The sequence below is a fragment of the Pangasianodon hypophthalmus genome, chromosome 6 (assembly GCF_027358585.1).
Source record: "Pangasianodon hypophthalmus isolate fPanHyp1 chromosome 6, fPanHyp1.pri, whole genome shotgun sequence".
Lineage (NCBI taxonomy): Eukaryota > Metazoa > Chordata > Actinopteri > Siluriformes > Pangasiidae > Pangasianodon > Pangasianodon hypophthalmus.
The window spans coordinates 24,778,570-24,799,944 of NC_069715.1; the positions used below are offsets into that span (position 1 = coordinate 24,778,570).

General features: G+C 38.1%; 2 protein-coding genes across 4 annotated transcripts in view; both read right to left on the reverse strand.

Annotated features, from left to right (window-relative positions):
* Window positions 1-7,769, reverse strand: part of ttc9b (tetratricopeptide repeat domain 9B) — a 35,404-nt gene extending 27,635 nt beyond the window's left edge. Inside the window, exon 1 of the mRNA XM_026913281.3 lies at window positions 1,947-7,769. Coding sequence (XP_026769082.3) covers window positions 1,947-2,334 — 388 coding nt within the window. The 5' untranslated portion in view covers window positions 2,335-7,769. The remainder of the gene's footprint in view (window positions 1-1,946) is intronic.
* Window positions 7,770-8,138: 369 nt separating this feature from the next.
* Window positions 8,139-15,692, reverse strand: c6h19orf47 (chromosome 6 C19orf47 homolog). 3 transcript variants are annotated; one of them, XM_026914480.3, is made up of 8 exons: window positions 15,558-15,692; window positions 12,994-13,081; window positions 12,696-12,810; window positions 11,867-11,948; window positions 10,853-10,966; window positions 10,501-10,647; window positions 9,545-9,621; window positions 8,139-9,393 (listed from the first exon to the last, which is right to left on the reverse strand). In XM_026914480.3, exons 1-8 carry the CDS (start codon window positions 15,574-15,576, stop codon window positions 8,845-8,847), a joined length of 1,191 nt encoding a protein of 396 aa, XP_026770281.3. In that variant the 5' UTR covers window positions 15,577-15,692; the 3' UTR covers window positions 8,139-8,844. The 3 variants fall into 3 exon arrangements, with proteins under 3 accessions (XP_026770281.3, XP_026770282.3, XP_034161212.2); XM_026914481.3 differs by having other exon boundaries at window positions 8,139-9,396; window positions 15,558-15,691; XM_034305321.2 differs by lacking the exon at window positions 15,558-15,692 and adding an exon at window positions 15,362-15,551 and having other exon boundaries at window positions 8,139-9,396.
* Window positions 15,693-21,375: the final 5,683 nt, after the last annotated feature.

Consider the following 21,375-nt stretch of genomic DNA (forward strand, 5'->3'; position numbering starts at 1 on the left):
CATGAATCTACTCAGAAAGATATACATATTTCATAAGCTCTGATTTGACTTATGTGTGATGTCTGAAAAGTCCTGGAGCCTGATTAACACTAGAATCTGCAAAACTTGCATTGTGCTTAACCAAAAAAAAAAGTCTGACAAATGTACCTGTAACCCAGTTACAAATGCTTCCTGGCCTCGCTCCCTCCTGAGACCATGTTTTAATAAGGGTTGCAAATAGACCATTCATCTTCTATTACAGTTCTTCAGATTCAGGGAACAACAGGGAACTTTCGGTGTGGTGTTTCTTTTCTAGAATATCTCCCTTGATTTTTCATTTACTCCTGTGTAGCTGTGTAATATTAAGTCATTTCATTACAAAGACATCATCCAGTTTTTGAGTCATGGAAATATTTCATTACACACAAATCCACCACCCACTTTCATTCCACTTTTGAACCAAAGTTAATCACCGTTGTGTCTCACTGTTTAAGGTTTATTGCAGATTTCATGGGGGCATCTCAACACCACAATGTCACCTGAGACTCAATGCGTTTCATAAGTACTACTCAGCTGCATTTGTTAAGAGGCTATGTCACTTCAAAAGTTGCCGTGGTTGATGCGGATCGAACAGTAAGAAAGGAAAACTGGTCCTTTTTCACAACAAATAGGGCTTTAAATGTCTTACTTTCTCTCTCGCTCTCTCTTTCACAAACACCAACAAGAGCAGCATCTGTATTGACTCAGCCTGGCAGGACTAACAGCGGGCTATTCTATCAAAACCCCCTCCCTCTCCCCCTACCACACACACACACACACACACCATCGGTGACCGCTCCACCCGAGCACGACTGCTGACGCTGACAGAATCACAAGCTGAAAAATACTTCTGTGTATGCGGAGGTTTAAAGTCCTACACCTTATAGCTCACATGCAATCTAAAATAAACTGATAGCAATATAGACTCTACACCACATGCTAGGCATTCTGACCTAAATCTGCATGCTCCAATTTCTGTTTCAAGATCATTTCAAACCAACATGGTGGACTGATGCAACATTTCCTTCCAAGAGTCAGTCACCAGGATCAATCACCATAAGAAACAAATCAGCATCTTCATCATTTTCAGCTCAGCATCTTTCCCCAGCATACTGAGGTAACACAATATGCACATTTATGCACCCACCAGGCGTTCACAACCGTTCTCCATGTAGGTTCACATAAGGTTGTGTTTACATGCAAGATGACAAACAAAGGAATGTTACCAGCAGATGAGAAATCACAGGAATTGCACATTAACAAGCAAGGATGGCAACGGCACACAAAGTGCTCCGCTATCCCCATTGTTCCAAAGCCAAAAGTGTTGACCACAAGCCACCATGATGCTACCATGGGAGACCACCAGGGATGCTCCAGGCTACAAAACACCAGACTCTCTCTCTCTCTCTCTCTCTCTCTCACACACACAAGGCAGGTGGCCATAAACTAAAGGCCATTACTATGATCCTTTAGAAAGCTAAATGTATGCATTCAGCTCCCTGATTCCCTGATTTGGGGAAGTCAGCCATTACCAACAAGCAATAATAATCATAATAATAATAATAACAATAATAACAACAACAACAGGATCTTTTTCATCCAAATAGGCGTACTGTGCACAAAAGAAGGAGATACTGTGCATCAGAAAATCTGTATATACATAGCTATTATAATCAGAACTAAGACCAGATATATGATTTGGGGCAACAGGAAAGTATATGACAGTCTGAGTAGGATATTGCACCCATCAATTTATTTACATTCCACATCATTCCCATCTATTCATCTTCCCAGATCTTACTGAATGTAAGGTTTTAAAGCTCACTACAGAGCACAGAGAAAAAAATGCAGCAATGAGAGCAAACAGCTTTAATGGACACAGATGCAAAGGAGGCGATCTGCACAAAGCGCTTTTGTCATGGACCGACCTGTCAGACTGTCGTAACACTCGATCTCGGTGCTCCTGACGGCGCGTCGCTGCTCCTCGGAGAGCTGCTCGGCGGTGGCTCGGTTCAGCAGCTCCACGTCTCCGCCGCCGCCGCCGCCGCCCGCCGCCACCTGCACGCCTTTCAGCTGCAGCAGCGCGCGGTGGTACTTGCCGATGGCTTCGCGGAATTTCTTCTCCTTGTAGCAGCGGTGACCCTCCAGTTTGAAGTCGATCGCCTTTTGGATTTTGGCCTCCATCTCCGCGCTTCGTGCTCCGGGTCCTCCGCCTCCTCCTCCACCACCACCACCTCCTCCTCCGCCGCCGCCGCCGCCTCCGTCTCCACCCGCGGCCTGGCTCCGCTTTACAGGCTGGAGCAGCGTGCTGTGCATAAAGGACGCGGTGCGCTGATAACGCCGACCTCGCACCAAAAAAAGCCAAAAATCCTTGCCAGTGAAAACAGGGCACGTCCACCAAAACCGAAAAAAAAGCAACAGAGAAAAGACAAATAGGAGATTATGTTTATTTTTTCTTTTAATCGTGTTATTCTCCTGGACTGTTTTCTCGTTATGATGCTGAGGAGGAGGAGGAGGGATGCACGGATGCCTCGCGCGACTACTGAGCTCAGCCTTTTCCCCGTCTCTCTCTCTCTCTCTCTCTCTCACTCACTCACACACTCACCCCGGCACGCGCAGCTTCAGCACCGCGAACAGACACCTAAGCCGCGTGGCATCATGGGAAACGAAAGAGGACGAGCTGCGAGAAGCTGCTGATGCTGCATCACGATCACATTTCGGAAGCACACTCGCCATCAACACTCTGGCAACCATTAAAGTACAAAAAAATAAATAAATAAATAAAAAAATAATCAGAGATCAATGGCAAGTACATGGGTGTAGCTAAGAGGAAGCCAAGACCACCCTAGCATGAAGCATGGCCACCCCAGTAAGACATTCTTCTTCTTCTTCTTCTTCCTATTATTATTATTATTATTATTATTATTATTATTATTAATGGCAGCACATTGGCACAGCCCCTCAGAGCTGAGCTCGATCCTGAGCTTGGGTTACAGTCTATGGGTTTCCTCCGAGTTCTCCAATTTCCTCCCACTGTCAGGAAACATACAGGTAGGTGGACTGGCTATACTAAATTGCCCATGATGTGTCATGTGACATGAACCTGAACTTCTAAATCTCTCTGTGATAGGTTAGTTTGAATAATAATGGAACGCCAGCTACATCTCTGTGAAATGTAAATGTTCATTTCAACATTCTCCAATGGTTTAATGATGTTTAGGAACAACCTAGTGTAGCTACTGATCCCAGATGCGAACTATTCCCTGGCCACATTATTTGGAGGCATAATATTAGATTTCTTCAGTTCGTTATTAGCTACATTTAGCTAGTGCTATTGAATTCCTAGAGCTAGCATACTTTATTAGATGTAGCCTAATGTTATGTTAGCTGTGACTTTTTTTTGTAGCTTGCTAGACGACAAACAAATGTTGTGCCTTTTTGTCCGATGGGGATTATACTCAGGCCATACACATTGAGGAGTAGCCACATTATGTCATTTTGTACGGATGCAGATTAGTACTAGCCTGACCCCAATAAAGTCACTGGGTATAACCTGGCCACCCCATTGTAAACAGTCTGGCTATGCATTAACTTGGGATATAACCCTATATAAAGCTCCTAATGGTTTAACAGTTGACCACTGGCTGACCATTGCCCTCCTGGTTTTCTAATGGGAGTCTTGTGGTCTCTCATTGTGGTGACCTAGTGGTAGCCATGTAAAGCCATGGTTTATAATGGGGTTTCAATGGATTTATGGACTTCTGTGAAATTCACAGAATGTTTTCTTCAAGGAAATAAGAAACATTTCTTGGTTATCTAGATCCTGGGTTCATAAAGTGGGATCTGGGGAAACCTAGGGGTTAATGAATTAAAACCAGAGGTTCTTGATCTTATAATTTCGTGATGTTACAGTGCTGCTGGACACTATCAATTACTATAACCTGAAAGACATGTGACTAATCCTGGTTTGTACAAGAGTGAGAGACTAAAACTTTTGCATGCCGGGACCCGTTTAACCATAAAATGAATTCCAGTGATCCCCTCAGTACAGATTTATTTTATGAACATAATCCAATTATTCTGCTCATAATTTAAATGTGTTCAATAATATTCTGGCTATTTATTGGAGTCACAGAGTGTTTTATTCCTGAACTTTCCACAGAGAGGACACATTATGTCCAAGTTGACATTATTTACAGGCGACGTGTTTTTAAGTTATTGTGGTTGGATTAAACCCCAATGGAGATCCTGGACTTTTTGGACCAGATTTAGAAGATCATTCTATCTATTTAAGTTTATTTTAAATGCTATGTACTTTAGTATGGAGAATATTCTGTGCCAGACAACACATAAACTGTAGAGCCTTTCATTAGAGACACCTAGAGAATGTACCACATTGGAAAGCAAAACCTTTGTTGCGTTGCTCTTATGTAGCTTGATCCCTTCAGCAGGAATTAGTTTTTTTTTTTTTTAAGAACTTATGTCAGAAACGTAATTCCCTGTTGCATTGCATTTCACTTTTATCAGTGTGTTAAAGCCATGCCACACTGAAATGCAATCACTGTCCAATCACTGCCCTAAACCATATTTGAGGGTTTTTGTAATCAGGTAAAAGCCGGAAAGTATTATTTTCCGGTAAGGCTTCCATATAATTAAATACTCTTTATAGTTTCTTATAGATTGATTGTTGAATCAGTAATCATCAAGCTTTTCAGAAGTATTACTACAACACGATAAAAGTGCTAATATGATTAAAAATAGAGCTCACAGCAGGACCTCGGAAATGTTATCAAATTTCTTAGACTTACTTTCAGTGATGTATCTTCAGACATTGGAAAGGACGCATTTGTTTGTGTTCTTAATGGTGATGCTTTAATAAAAAAATAAAATGAAGGCTCTAAGGTATCAGTGGTACCGAATGGTAGCAAGGGGCTAAGAATGAACTTTATGTTAGGGGTACACATTTCAAGGGATGAAATATAGTGGTTTATTTTGTGATGTCATCATCTATACTGTTAAAGTAATTTCAGATTGGACGATCATAGACTGCCATGTAGTATAAATTAACATGCTCAAAAACTTTCAATGTTGAATAAGTTTAGTTCAATATTCAATTCAGTAGAGTTATTAGAGGAAGAATGTTTGGACTGCACATGCTCAGATGGTTGTTGTTCAGTTTGTATGTTTGGCACAATCATATACAGGGGACCCCCACGAGACCTGATTTGTCACAAGCAACTGCAACCAAAACTGAAACGGCTTTCACAATTTTTTTTCTTTCTAGCATTAAAGCAACCCATCTGAACAGAGATTATATGGATTACCAATATACAGTGTCCCAAAAGTCTCCATACATAGGGGAAATTACCATGTTTTAGCAAAATGTCTTCCAAAATATTTCATACTTATATATTTATATAATATTTTTCAGGTATCGTTTAAGAATGCCTTTGAAAAAAGAAGAACATATTGAAATCATTTTCACGGCGCGATCGGGAAGCTGGCGCAAGATTGCGATGGACATGCAATTACATGCAGGACACCAGATGTGTTAACACGAGTTCATCATGAGTGGGAAAGACGACTCTGTGTGTGTTTACAAAGAAATGGCAATCACGTAGCGGATGTTTTTACATTTTGCTAAAAAGTGTTAATTTCCCCTACATATGGAGACTTTTGGGACACCCTGTAGAATATAAATAATATAAATGTAGATCGTGTGTAAACCTTGTCATTTTGGTCTTGAGTATAAGAATTAAGTCCAAATAAAAGATTATCCACGTGAAATTACAGGTGTACGTTCATCCAAGCTGTGTTTAAAATATATTTCAATCCAGTCCACCAAATCAGATCTGAGATACACTATATGGCCAAAAGTATGTGGACACCTGACCATCACACCCATACAGTCCCCTCTGAAAGTACTGGAAGGGCAAGGCAATGGCAATTCAATTGTTTCTGCTATACACTGAAGACATTTGGATTTGAAATCAAAAGATGAATGTGAGACCACAGATGGGAATTTCAGCTTTCATTTCCTGAAATTTACATCTAGATGTGTTAAACAACTTATGGCTGATAGTCTTAAAGTAAATAACACTTAATATTTGGTTGCATATCCCTTGCTTGCAATAACTATATCAAGCCGGCGACCCACTGACATCAAACTGTTGCATTCTTCTGTTGTGATGCTTTTCCAGGCTTGTGCCTTCAGTGTCCTCTACAGGAGGTAAAATGCATGCTCAACTGTGTTACGTTCTAGTGATTGATTTGGCCAGTCTAAAACCTTCCACTTCTTTCCCCTGATGAAGTCCTTTGTTGGGTTAGCAGTGTGTTTTGGGTCATTGTCTTGCAGCATGATGAAGTTCCTCCCAATTAGATTAGCTGCATTTCTCTGTAAATTGGCAGACAGAATATTTCTGCAGACTTCGGAATTCATTTTGCTGATCAGTTATCTCATCAGTTATCAGTTACAGACTTACATCATCAATAAAGATTAGTAAGCCCATGCTTGACCGATGAGCTCGTATGTTTTGGATCATGAGCAGATCCTTTCTTTCTGCACACGTTGGCCTTTCTAACACATTCATAGAGAATAATTTTAACTGTTGTCACTCCTCTCTGTAGTACTTTGTGAATTCCAGTCTGCCCTTCTGGTTCTTACTGCTCATGAGTGGTTTGCATCTTGTGGTATTTCCTCTATATTTCTGCTTTTCTGTTTTTTCTTCATAGCTCTCACAGTGTTTGTCATCAACTGCTGCTCTTTTCCTTGGCCGACCTGTTCCATGTCTGGTTGTTAGTACACCAGTGGTTTCCTTCTTTTTCAGGACATTCCAAATTGTTGTATTGCCTAATCCCAATGCCTGTGCAATGGCTCTGACTGATTTTCCCTCTTTTCTCAGCTTCAAACTGGCTTGCCTTTCTCCCATAGACAGCTCTCTGGTCTTCATGTTTGTTTATCCTTTTTAACAAGAAACACAGTCTTCACAGGTGAAACACAGGGCTCAAACCAAGAGTAGACTTTCAGAGTTATTAATTTTTAATCAATCAATCTAACAGGGCACACCTGGGCAACACCTGTAAGTCACATTCCAATATTTCTGATCACTTGAAAAATGGGTGGGTTCAAACAAAAGGTGCCATGTTCAAGTTGTTTAACACATCTAGAAATAATTATTAGGAAAATAAAGCTGAAATTCTGATCTCTTGTCTCATACTCATAGTTTGATCTCAAATCCAAATGTCTTCGGTGTATTTAATGTGCAAAGTGTTGGCACAACTCAGACCTCAACTCATTCAATCTGGAATGAGATGTTCAAAAAGCACATTTGAATCCGATGGTCATTTGTCCACAAACATTTGGCCATATAGTGTATACTTATATACCACACCATATAGTGTGTATTTATAACATGGTGCTATTACATTGCTGACTTTGATTGCATTTTCTATAACAATAGAACTTCCCACTTCAAGTTAACTCACAGGTCTCTATTAATGAACTGATTTATAAATGTGTCTAATAGTTGATATGGTGCCTGACAGCAGCTAGAGAAGTCCACCAGGCCTATTTAAAAAAATCAACTACGTTATAAATGAGAGAGACTCAAAGAAAGGGAGTAAAACAGTGTTTTTTTTTTTTTTGCTTCCCCATTTTATGGTCAATCAACTGCAAATACAATCAGTTTACAAAATAAGCCATCATATTTCTTTTCCCCTTTTAAACCTGTACAGTGTAACAAAGGTCTACTTTAAAGATGTTACAAATTAAAATAAACATAAAATACTATAAAAACTGGGTGACTCAGTGTCAAGGGACAGGTAAAGAAATTTTATACACCTGGGACAATAGTGTGGTCAGCACCTGCTGCTGTGATTCAGACCCACAAGTTTCCTTTTTTTTTTTTTTTAATGTTGGCCACAAACGGGGTGAAAAACAACAACACTCTAGGGTCCATTGCCATGTGTGTTGCCTAGCAACATTATCCTATTTCCCAGCAGGGGGAGATGACACCTTGCTCACTCATTACATCTAGGTAACACTTAACATGGCTTAACTCAGAAGAAGGAAAACTGAGGGCTTTAAAGTAACAGCTGAGGTCAGGGGGTGTTTTGACAGAGACTGGAGGTACAGTGTGCAAGTCTATCACATCATTTCACAAGTCTTTTAATGGCTACACGGAATGAAAAAGGGATGGTTGGTGGACAGTTAAGTGGAGATGGGGACATTAAAGGACATTACAGTAATGCAAGCGAGGCAGATTGACGTGAAGTGGGTGAATCTGTGATATTCAACACCCACAATATTTTCACTAATCCAGCAGCATAAAAAACAAGGCCTTCCCAGGTACCTTATTTTGAAAAAATGCAAAGGTTCAATCGTGTTTCGTTCTCAGAGAATGCAATCCCAAATTGATGTACGCTCTATGAAACAAAACACAACTGCAAATTCAGTCTGAATTTTCAGGTAAATTTCTGCCCAGTGTGTAAAGATGCAAGTAAAAATCTCTTAAATAATACATTGTAATATTGCAAAATGTGTTCAAAGGATATCAGCACATACCTAACTGCCTTGCTGTACAAAACTGCCACAGAGACCCCCCCAAAAATCTGAAGGGTCTTTCTGAAACTGGAGGGATTTTAGAGGTATAGGAAGGTATGTGACAAGTAGTTAAGAGTTTGCACAATGTTTTTGGTGCATGTGATCATTCCTATATGCCCCAAGGGGACATGTATTCTACTACTCTTCAATCTTAAACCCTGAATTTGGGATACTTTAGAGATAAGGAACCCAAAAGAAAGGAGTGTTGATGAGGTTTGTGTGCATTAGATCCTCTTGGCCCCGAGTCTTTTGAACACACTGACTGTGGTAGCGTCCATCTGAGCCCCATGCGAGTCCCTGCCCGTCCCTGTGCTGCTGCTGACTTTGGGGCTGGCCAGAGCAGAGCTCGCCTTGCTCTTACTGCTAGTCACCTGACTATCCTGAGTCTCTGTTGATTGGCTAGATCGTAAGATGGAAGAGGACGCAGGGGCAGGGCTGGCTGTGGGAGCTTTACCCAACCTTCGCAATATTCTCCGTTTGGGCGCCCCCTCCTGGCTGGAAGAGGTGGAGGAGGGAACAGCGGGGGGAGTGCTCTCTGATAGGGGGAGTTTAGATTTGTTGCCCAGGCGATACAGAGTGACAGGTTCAGCTTTTTGGGCCACAGGCTCTTTTTTGGAAGGCGGTAGGGGTCGTTTAAGGACACCGGCATACTGAAGCACAGAGCCTTCGCCATCACTGTCCTCGCCATCGTCGGCAGCGGCGCCGTCCGCCATATCCCTCTCTGCATCGTCATCTTCATCCACTTTGCCCAGACGGCTGAAAACACCTGTTACCTGCTGCAGGGAGGGAATGGAGACATTAGGAGAGAGAAATCTACAGAAAAAAAAATCAAGATCAAATTAAGATCTAACAAAAATGAGACTGAATTCAACCCAAAACAGATAGACAGATGAAATAAATCAATAAATATATCACAATCTTCACCTTATTGGCCGTTCCTGCGTCCGTCTTAGACTCTGAGCCCAGTCTCTCAAACACAGAAGTACGTTTCAAACTCTTGGCTGTAACCAAAACAGATGAGAAATACATATCACTGCTTAACACAAACTTTAAATAAATACTATTTCATTTATATAATGTTTTTATATATGTATACTGATGATTTCTGTTTTTGAGATTAGTCCTGACATATGAATTTATTAAAAAACAAACAAACAAAAAACAATCACAGATTACATAATATGCACAGCAAGAACACTATTCATTCACTGTTCATTGGTAGCTAGTTGCAATAGTTGAATTAAAGCTTGATCATAGCCTAATGGGAATGTAAATTGCCACTATGCTAGATTATAAAAACTACAAAAATTTTAATGACCGAATTAAATAAAGGTTTTATTGCAGCTTTAAAATTCGCAAGCAATTTAAGCACTGGGAAAGCTTTACAGAAAGTTTGTGCTGATAATTAAAATAAATGATAATGCTTAATTTGCTTAATATTATTATTATATTATATATTATAATATACATTAATTTATTATTAATGCATTGATGCAGCTCATTCAAAGTAGTTTTTAGCCCTTTAAATCATTTTAAATCAGCAGGATTAAATCGAATAGGTGAATTACTTGAATCACAATGAGATATAAATAAATAAGCCACTTACAGTAAGCAACTTTAATAGATGATCAAAAGATATTAACGAGAAACCTGTGATTTAATGCAGAATTAAAAAAAAAAAAAAAAAAAAAAAAAAAAAAGTTCACACTGCAGCTGAGCTAACCAACATTGCAGCTAATTAAAATTAATTCATAAATAGATAAGGCCATAAATAGTGATCATGATAAATATATGATTCATTTGGAAACTCTATAGTCTGCTACATCAACAAGATGGCAGTGTGTAAACATGGTGACGCCAGCAGTCTGATCCCTGGTCACCTTTCTTAGCCTGCTGGGCCAAAATGCGTCGGCTTCGGGCGGTGGTGCCCTTTGGCATGCTGATGATGTACTTCCCCTCCATCTCTGAAGTCACTCGCCGGCGTTTCACCGGCAATCCGTTCGCCTCTGCTGAAGGCTGACTGGCAACTGAAAGAGGATGGGAAGAAACAGAAAAAAAAGAAACAGTAAAAAATAAAGGTGTGAAAAACAACGAGGTGTGGGCACTGAGCAGATGTCTACGCCTGACACACGCATGTTCGCTGAGAAATAAACATTTACAGTAAGATAACACCCAATGACATGGTGATGGCAGAGGGAATGGGATGAGCTGCTACCAGAAGGAGAGCCGTACCCATTTTGGAGCTCTTGTTGGAGATGGTCACTGAGAGACGGTTGTCAGGGCGACGCGCGGGCGTGCTCGGTGGGGAGTCTCGACTCAAGGCATTGGCGATCATGCGTGTGGCGGCTGAAACAGAAAAAATAGTATTGTACTAAAATACTGCACAATCGTCTTGATGTCAAAGTTCTCAGTCTATGTATTTATAAACACAGTTCTAATGAAGCAGGTAAAAAAAAAAAAAAAAAAAAAAAAATCTCAACGCCAGCTTCTACTTTGATCATACTGGACTATTTTCAGAGCAAATCCATATGTATTTTACCAATTAAACATGCAACATGAAGAAAAAAACAAAACAAAAAAACAAGGCACCTAATCCCTAACAACCGTTCCCTAACTGACACATTATATTTATTTTATTAAATAACTGTTCATAAAAAGCTTTATAACCTAACCATTTTTTCTTTATTCATACAACAAGAAACCCTAAATCAGCAACCACTTAACAATACAGTTTAAAGTGCATCTATAAACAGTAACTGTACATCACATTTTTACAAACTGGACAAACTGCCAGTTTAATTATTTAAGCATGTTCTCTGTGGGTATGTAATACTATCACATGCTCAATGTTTACAGCTGAAAATGGCAGAATGAGTTTCTTTTTCATGCCTGAGATACAAGCAATCACTACTCATACACAAAATGCTGTTGTGATTTCATAAACACCCTCAGCTCTCTGTTTGATGAGTATATTACTGTTAAATATCAATAAAAAATTGTTTACAGTTATGATTTTTTGCACTTTAAAGGGTCTTTTGCCTTCCCATATCCACAAACCAGTGAACTGTGGGGGAAGGGGGAAAAAAATCACACCCCTCACTGGCTGACTTTAGGCTACCTTAGGTTAACAACGAATAAATCTGTATTCACTTATTCACACTGACAGGCGGTGCACATTTCCCCTTTATCTTATCAGAACTGTATTGTGTCAGGGTGGCTGTACATCTGAGTAGATGATATACTCACGGGTTTTGGCAGTGCGCCTCAGCTCAGCCTGAACGCTGGTCTGACCAGAGGAGATAGCGTCAGTGGCCATTTTGCACATATCCTGCACCAAGCAACACGAGGAAAAAGGGAAACCTCTCATTCACAATTCACAACATTTAAACCATATTAAAATCTGATCATGTAACTGTAACAAAATATTGTGCATGCTTTTGCTTTGAAACAAATTACTGAAACTTGAGTTGACCCTGCCTAATTTATTGTTCAGTGTTTACTTTGTTTTATTCAGCCACACTTGTTTGGGGATATTTTCCCCCGAATTTTGTCATTTTCTAAATGTTTCCCACTAGCTAGCCCTTCTTTATCACATGGGCTCTCACATGCTTTCCTCCAAGACATGTGAAGCTAGAATGAGCAACAGTCGCAGTGGCTGAGTCGCAGGATAGCGTTGGAGGAAAGTGATAACTGCCCTCTTCTGCATAATTGAGCATGCAGACGCCTACAATCGCTATCGTCGCTATAACTGAATAGGTGAAAATAACACCATCCCTCCCACCGAGAAAGCACGGCCAGTTTTGCACTCTTTACTCTTTTGTACAAGTGTTCAGTTGGCCTGTGAGTGTACATAAATATGCCGTGCCAATTTTAATTTTTTTGAAATATCATGGTATACATTGTTACTGAAAGAGCAATGAAATGAAGCCACTCGCAAATGCCTGAACCAATTCTTTTCTGGTCATTATGAGTAATCCTTGTCTATGCCGATATGTGGTGATCATGGAGATCCAACATTTGACACAAGTCCATAGTAGATCTTGTTCCAAGCATCAATCACAGAGGCCTTGCCCACCTGTCTGTACACGTGCTTGGCGTGTTTGAGAATGGCAATAATGTCCCCAATGACTGTGATACCCAAGTCCATCATGATGTCCTTACTGAGATCCATCAGCATGGTCTTCTGAATTCTGCACAACACACACACTGAATGAATGAATGAGAACTCTCAAAGGGACCATTACATTGTTCTGAATGCTTTATAAATGATTCCATGCTACTAACTGTAAGATTAAACAGAGACAGTATCATTTTATACAGTTTAAGACTCAAACATCTGAAGTTTCTGTCCCTGTCTTGACAAGTGTTTTTACCTGTTGTCTACAAAGGACATAGCGTAGGTGGCAGCCATACCCGGAGGGATTCCTGCGTCTCTGAAGAACTGGATCCACTCAGATGTGGCTGAGAACAAAAACCAGGAGAGTTGAAGTTGTAATCAGGACTGCAACACAACTGATCAGAATACCAAAGACAACACTGTCAGAGACTTTGCTAATTAGCCTGTTATTTAGGATGCAGTGTTGAATACACAGTATGTGTAAATGTGAGTGAGACTTCTTTAACTCCTTTCACGTACGCAGTCTTACACAGGAATTCACTGACGATAAGGCACTGTGTGTGAACGCAACCAGAGTCAAATTCCCCAGGACAATTTCTCAAGTGTGTGAATAGAAGCTGATGCATTACAAGGAAGGGTGATAATGTCACTTTTTGAGGTGGTTGGGTTAAAGATTAGCACAGTGATACAACAAAGGAGGAAAAGCCTAAAGTCAACAAAGAAGAGGAGAAATGTCTAGTAATTGGAGGCAGAGTAAAAATTTAATTGTAGCCAGTAACAGTATGCTGATAATCAGAGCTGGAAAACAATTATTACATCGATTATGAAACATTATCAACATATATTTTATATTTGTTGTGTCGTTTACTAAAACAACAAAAGAAATGTGTTATGATGTAAGAGCGCACAGTCCTCTATTCCTGGGCAGAATGGAATAAAAAAGTGAATCGGTTGTGGACAGCACTGCTGCTATTACACCACGCATACCTGCTACAGCTCTGAAAAAAAAATCACATATTGCAGACAGAACTTTGAATGATGGTGGCAATGAGAGTGGAATAAAAAAAAAAAAAAAAAATATATATATATATATATATATATATATATATATATATATATATATATATATATATATATATATATATATAAAAGAATGGCACAATGCTGTATATCCCAAGCAGCACATCTATGATACACGAAAGCTCCTGCTTGGTGAGTGAAATATACCAAACAACTGATGTTATAGCTTCATATTACATTTCAGGGAAGGGGCTGGACATTTTTTTTTTTTTGATGTAGCAGTAAAATATATGCAACAATTTAATAGTTTAATGAGGCCAGTTAAGTTTTAATGTCTATGTGATTTAGTATAGATTAGATAAAGGGGCAGAGAGAACACGCCATTTGACTCCACAGATTTCAAGTTTGAATTTTGAATTCAAGTTTGTGTTTGAATTTAAAATAAATTCCTTATTTATGGTGCTACATAAAACAATGCAAAACTACATGAAACTACATGAAACTACACAAAACTAACTAAAGACTACACAGACCTGCACAGGACTACATAAAGTGCATACGTGCAAACATGTGCAAACAGCGCAAGTACAAATTTCCTAAAACAGGACAATATATAACATTATAAAATAACAATTTAACAGGGAATAAATTATTAGATTAGCTCTAGAGGAGTCAGTCCAAAGAGTAAGATAAAGAACTTGTTCCTCATAGTTTTCTTTTACATTTTATTACTGAAAGTAATATTATTTCAGCCATCCTCATTTTTAAGCCACAGTTAAGCAGGTTAATTGTTTATGTGTTGATTAAAAACCTTGGTTTTCTTTCCAGCCCTACTGATAGCATCCAAAGATTTAAGTGTGACACTATTTCACACCAAGTATCACATGATTGCCCTGCTTTAGTTTAGCAGGCTGTGATTTAGTAGAACTTGTACAGAGCTAGGTTTTCTATTGGATGTTTAAAACCTGCATGCAGGGAACAGTGACCTGAGCCATAGAGAACAGCAGCTGATGTTCTGGAGCAGCTGGGAGTTATTTATAAAGCACTGCTCATGAACACACCAAACTGCACATTCAGCCTTAGTTGAATACACATCACATAATCAGGCAACAACTAACAGAACACCAAATAGCTTTACATCATACGTCTATAACATGAAGAATAACTTGGATGGCTTTTCTGAGAAGACAAGATACAGAGTCTGTTATGTCTATGGAGTGTCTATTTCACACCCTGTGTAGTGTCCTTATATAGGGAGTGAGGAGCCATTTGGGATTCGGCTTCAGTCAAATTTCCTCATATAACACGGAAAAACGGACAGAACCTAAAGAAAGTGTTATTATTATGATTATTAATATTATTATAGCCGTGTTATTTAGCTATAATATTACAAGAAAACTGCACGTGCCCATTTAGCTGAAAAGGCCCGAGTTAGCCGGGCTCGTTATCCAAAATAAATTTAAAACAGCAATTACTGCTAGCTTGTCATAACTAGTATCATGTCGTCTAGCTTGTAGATTATTATAATTAAATAGAATGACCTCGTTATAAAGTCAACAACAGCGTTTGTTTTGTATAAATTCTAACATATATAAAAGTGTTACCTAGCCTGTTAGCCTGTTAGCCTGCTAGCTTCGCTTATATTAGCTTGCCTATGAGATGAACACATCACCATAAACATGATAAATTCCATATGATACCGATTTTTATCGCATAAAAATACATCTTATGACAATTTAATACAACGCCGACACATTTAACCATGACTCAACGCTACACAGAGATGTCTTTTTGTCTCACCTGTTGTCACAGACGCCATTTTGGTGGGGAAAAAAACCCCACTGCGGAACTGTAGTGACGTCACGTCCTGTCGATTTTCGGAACTAATCGGAAATCCGAACCTTTCCGAGTTTTCCACTACATCAACTCGTGAAACCTCAAAGCGTTCCTCTGTGATCACATTTATCCACTCTTACTTACTACACTTAAATTAGCACCTAAAGTTTACATTTTGTTCCATTTGGGTTTTACATTGGTTTAGGTCACAAGTGTTTGTTGGAACAAGAATGTAATGTATAGAACAACAAAATGAATGTTGAATATGAATATGAAGATATTTTGCACCACTAGAGTGCAGTAAAATCTCAATAATTCAAAATAGCATCATCTATGGCAGTTATCACCAGCCCTAGTTCTGGAGAGCTTTCCTCATCCAATTTTCCTGCTCCAGATAACCAGTTACATGATTAACTGGACCATTCATTCATTCATCATGGTGGATCTGGAGCCTATCCCAGGGACACTGTGCATGAGACAGGAATACACTCTGAATGGGATGCCAGTCAATCACAGGGCACCATGCACACACATTCACACACTTGTTCACATCTATGGGCAATTTCAATAGCTGTTGAAACAACCTGGAGGAAACCCATATGGACATGCACATTTTGAATTCAGATCAGGCTTGGCATCATTTCAAGTGAAATTAGTATTAAACCTTTAAGAGCTTAGTAAGCATAAGATGGTCTGATTTCAGATCAAATGCTCAGTTTCAGAATATTTTCAGGTCTGATTCAACAACAACACAGTGACCTGTAGGAAACATTATGAAGCATTTTCAAACCCAGTAAAATTCTTCACCAGTGTTATATTATTATCACAAATAATTAGTGAATACTTGAGAGATGTGACTCTTGGTGTTTATTTCCTCCACAGTCAGATTTCTGCAATACTGACACCAACAAGAGACTTGTGCTGGAGACTTGCCTGTTTAATGTGCAATTCCAAACATCATTTCATGTTGATTGTTTGGGAGATGTGTGTTCCGCTGTGTAGAGGTTTGAGAATTTGATCAATAAAATATTGACATGATTACCATTAAACTGTGTGAGTAATTAAAATGGCATTAATGGAATTCAAATTTAATTTGAGATCTATAAAATATGCAAAAAAAAAAAAAAACTAAACAAAAGCAAAAACAAAAACCTAAGGTAATTATGTAGAATACAGACAATTTGGAATTTATATTAGTCAAAAGTTAAATGTAGCTTTGCAATAAGAAAGGGGTAAAATGTATTGATGAACTAAAAAATATTAGGTAGGCTTTACCAAATGTGCATTGAAGATATTACTTGCTAAAATAGGGTAATCCTTACTCAGTAAAACATGGGGTAAAATTTACCAAACCCCCAAACTCTACCACCACAAAAAAGAAAAAAAAAAAGGTGGTTGCAAATTGCTGCCTCAATTTTTCCATTTATTTCAGTCTACAGGACTGAGAATTTAATCTACAGTCAGTAATGTAAGAATGAAAAAAAAAATAGTAATAAGTTGTTACTAACATGATTAAAAAAATATAGATTTCACTAATTTTTGCCTATATTTTGAGAATAACAAAGTTGACATGTTCCAAGTAGGCATGTGCCATTGATAAGATCAGGGGTTTCAGGGACCCTTTCCAGAGTTAAGAATTCCCACAGACCCCTTTTTGATCACATCTTATGATCAGATTTAATTTTAAGAACAACAGAGCAAATACGTACCATCATATTAAATTAACCGAGCCATTAGAGTTTTTCATTCCTGAACTTTCCACTCATACACAGTATGTATCATATATACATCACTTCCTGATTCAATTAAAATTGCAGTTAATGTTAACATTACATGTTTTTAGTTACTGAGTTTTAGATTAACCCCTTTAACCCCTTTCAAGTGACCAGCCGGTTAGGCTTACAACGAACATAACTAAATGATAACCATAACAATGTTGATTCTAGATGATAGTAATCTCCTGATCTCATCTGATTAAAAAAACAAAAAAATCAAAACCAGTAGAGGCAGAGATCCCCTGGATATACATCACAGACCCCACTTTGAGAGCCATGAGGTTAGATAATGACACTTCCTATTATCAACACTTCTGTGTCTGTTACCCCCACTGACAAGCTACAGATCAAGGGGAAGTCAATAAATGTCAAAAGGGTGCTAGATAGTGATCATGTATGCTTCAGCAGAATCAAATCCCACCAGGGTTATTATATGATTAAAGTGCTACCCATTGAGAAAGGCAATAATAATAACATATATATAATAACATAATAAAGTTAATTATTATTATAAAAATTATTATTATAAAATATAATAACAATAATAATGTTAATTGTGACAAAAAGCTTTTGTGATATGAACAATTTATATGGCACACGTCTAGTTCCATGTAACCTAAATGCAAGGCTAGGCGATGAGGCTAATAATCATATATATGACTTAGTTTGCTGCTTGGTTAAAAATGAATGATTAAAGCATTATTTATCTATGTAGCTGATTTCATTACTTTTTTTTAGGAATAGAAATGGAATGATGTATAGCATGTAAGTGTTTAAAACAAGAAACATTTAACAATTTCATGACATGTTGAATAAACCCAGAAAATGGAAAACTATTCAATATGCTTCAGTTTATTTTTAATGCCACTTTAAAAAAAAAACAAAAAACCAAACAAAAAACCAAAAAAAAAAACCAAAAAAAAAAAACAAAAACAAAACAAAACAGGAAATGATGGTCATACGAAGAGATCCAGATAGGATAGCACACTCAGGATTCACAGCCTATGCAACAAAATAAAAAGTCCTTCTCAATTTTTGTAAAGGGCTAACAAGATAGTGAGATTGTAATAGAAATTGAGAAAGATAAATATAAGAAGTATGCTGTTACAGCCCCCAAGAGCCACTGAGATTGAAAAAGATACATTATAAGATCATAAGAATCACTGAAAGGCCAGGATTGGTGGTCATATGGGGGACAAAACGTTCTGTACTACAGAACTAACATCCCCTACCCTAAAATATTCCAGCCAGTTCAGTCCAAATACATCTCAAACACACATTTTTTACATTGTCATTTATCGTACACCAAAATACACACAGACATACAAATATCGATAAGGGGCAGGTTCAAATTCATCAGAAGTGCTTTGTTGATGTGGATAATAGAGGCACCACTTCCAAAAAAAAGGAAAAAGAAAAAATAAGTCCACAAAATGTCCCACAAAATTTTATGCATGTTTTAACAAGTGGTCACTTTTGTATGTTTGGATTTTAAAACATTATTAAAGGCCCTTGCTGATTCGACAAAGGCAGTCTGGGATATCAGAGAGACACAAAGCTTCATCAACGAGAACATATCCACTAAGGCAAAGCCTTAAATTCACCCACATTATGACACTATTAAACATTAAGAAAAGCCATTTTTGCAGGTTAGCTCTTGTGCTACATGCCAGTGTTGCCCCAGGTAATCTATTAATCTATATTGCATTAAAATGCATTAAAAAAAAATCTGAAACACCAAAGACAATCACTGCAGCAATGTTGGTTTCTGAATTTAACTGAACATCGTTGCAAAGCAGAATCTCCTTCATGCTCTGCTCCCAATGCAGTAACCATATTAGTGTCATGCCGTATACAGTAAAGGATACAGTAACACTATATTTTGGCTTAAGAATAACAAAAGCACCAACAGCATACTATGAGCACCAATGCCAGCAGATTTGAAAGTTCTGCATGCAATAATGCAATGTCTCTAAATTGTGAGACATCACAGAGGACACGATCTGTATTTTCTTAGCTAACGTTAAACTTCTACCTTGTTAGTTTCACACACTGGGCCTGTGTTTGACATTTTGTGCAATATCAGTCCATCCTTGTCATTACACCAAAATATCTGCGCTGGATGGATCCTAAAATTTCACTTTCTACATAGAAAGTGCTTACATGCTTTGCAAATTCCTTGTTTTTCATTTAAAGCCGAATGTCTCAACCACAGAGCCAGTTTAAGAGGATCTCAGTATTATCAAGCATCATGGTGCAGTATTGATTTTGAATGAAAGTAGCCTCATATTTTTTTTTCTGAGGTTCATTCCATGAAATACCACTCGCACAAATAACGAGAACATTTAAGAGCTGCTTTGTAAACTCAGTTTCTGAGCGTGCAAAATCATCCCTGCTGTTCTATCCTGTCTGTTTAATAGGAATTTATTTCCTGTCAAAATCTTGCACATGTGAGAATAATAAAAAAAAGCTTATGCATTTGTGCATGTGTTTGCAACTTCACATGGGACAGTACACACTGGAGTGTTGAAATCAATCCAGAAATATTACTTGAATATTTCCTAATATTGCTCGACCACAACATTCCAATAGGATTTCTGCACAAGTATTGACTTTACATTGAGACACTTCTTATCTTCACTTGATTTTATTGTTTTTTTTTTTGTTTGCATCCAGTGTGTTTTGTCCACAGGGGTTGTTTTGCTGAGCGAGGACTGTGGGACCAACCTCACACTGACAAAGAGCGAGAGCAAAATAAAAAAAAGCACAGCATCACCTCTATAAACCCATGATACATATAGACCGTTATATGCACCACAGAATACACTCATCATACATATCATGTGTTTTTATATATAGAACATATAAATACACAGCAATAGCGCAAAGGCAGTGACAATGCTTCTCATATTGAAGGAAAGGCGGGCTATTATTGTATATCATAATATACTTTTTTGTTCTTTTAGAAAAATATCTATGTTTAAACCAAAACCAGCCACACCAAGCTCACCCTCTTTTTTCTTCATTAACAAAAATAACCATTTTACATTTCTGCACATTCATACATTACAATCATTGTACATATATATATACACAATGAATATGTATATATATATTTATATATTTATATGTATATATGCATACATAATATAGAGCATTTTAGGTTACTTTATAGGACATAAAAAAGTTTCATAGTGCACAACATGTCTTTTTAGTTGCCAAATGTAAGATAACAATGAAATAATAATAACAATACTTATTACAATAAGACAACAGTAACAGAGTAAAAGGAGCAGTTCACAGCTCCACAAGGTTCCTCCATTTGGCAGCAACAACACAGTCAAAAGCGAGAGAAAAAGCGTAACGAAAAAAAAAAAAATCCTCAAACTCAAAAAAATATCCAAAACGATATTTAACAAATTCACAGGAAAATAAAGTTTTCATATTCATAAACAACTCCTGTTTTTCTTCCTCAATCTGTCTCGGCCCACAGTTGTGCTTTCTCACCACGTCAACCTCCTTAAAGAAAGAAATAAACTGGAGAAGCAGCTTCAGTGATGCTCGTTCACAATAAAAGCCTGCAGCTGCCTGCTGATCTGTTACCAAAGGACAATGTCCAGCCGCAAAGAGGCCTTTTAGCCCAAATTCTAAAGAGGTTGATTAAAATTTTCAATGTTGTTTTAAACGTGTTGTAACTATAACAAACTGTAACAAGCACTGACTGAAAAACCTGTGGCACTCACAATAAGAGCAGTTTTTACACACAAGGTTTGTTTAAGCCACTGTTATTTTTTTCGGGTCAAAGCTAATACTATTGCGGAAACAGATGGAAAGCCACTGAAAACAGTCTTCAATAAAGGGAGTTGGCATAGGATCGTACAAAAAAATGGTCTGAAAAATATGTGGACAAATAACAGTAAAGAGATGGCATTTGGCAGGACACAAGATGAGCGCTCGTTTTTCGTGTGGCTTTTTTGCTTTCCCCTTCTCTGAGGTGTTCAGGACAT

What these genes read in the sequence shown, in the direction of transcription:
- c6h19orf47 (XM_026914481.3), bottom strand. An exon ending in ATGTCCTTTGTAGACAACAG is followed by an intron (nt 12,811 to 12,993) that starts GTAAAAACACTT and finishes TGTGTTGTGCAG; the next exon opens with AATTCAGAAGACCATGCTGA. An exon ending in GAGGCGCACTGCCAAAACCC is followed by an intron (nt 10,967 to 11,866) that starts GTGAGTATATCA and finishes TTTCTGTTTCAG; the next exon opens with CCGCCACACGCATGATCGCC.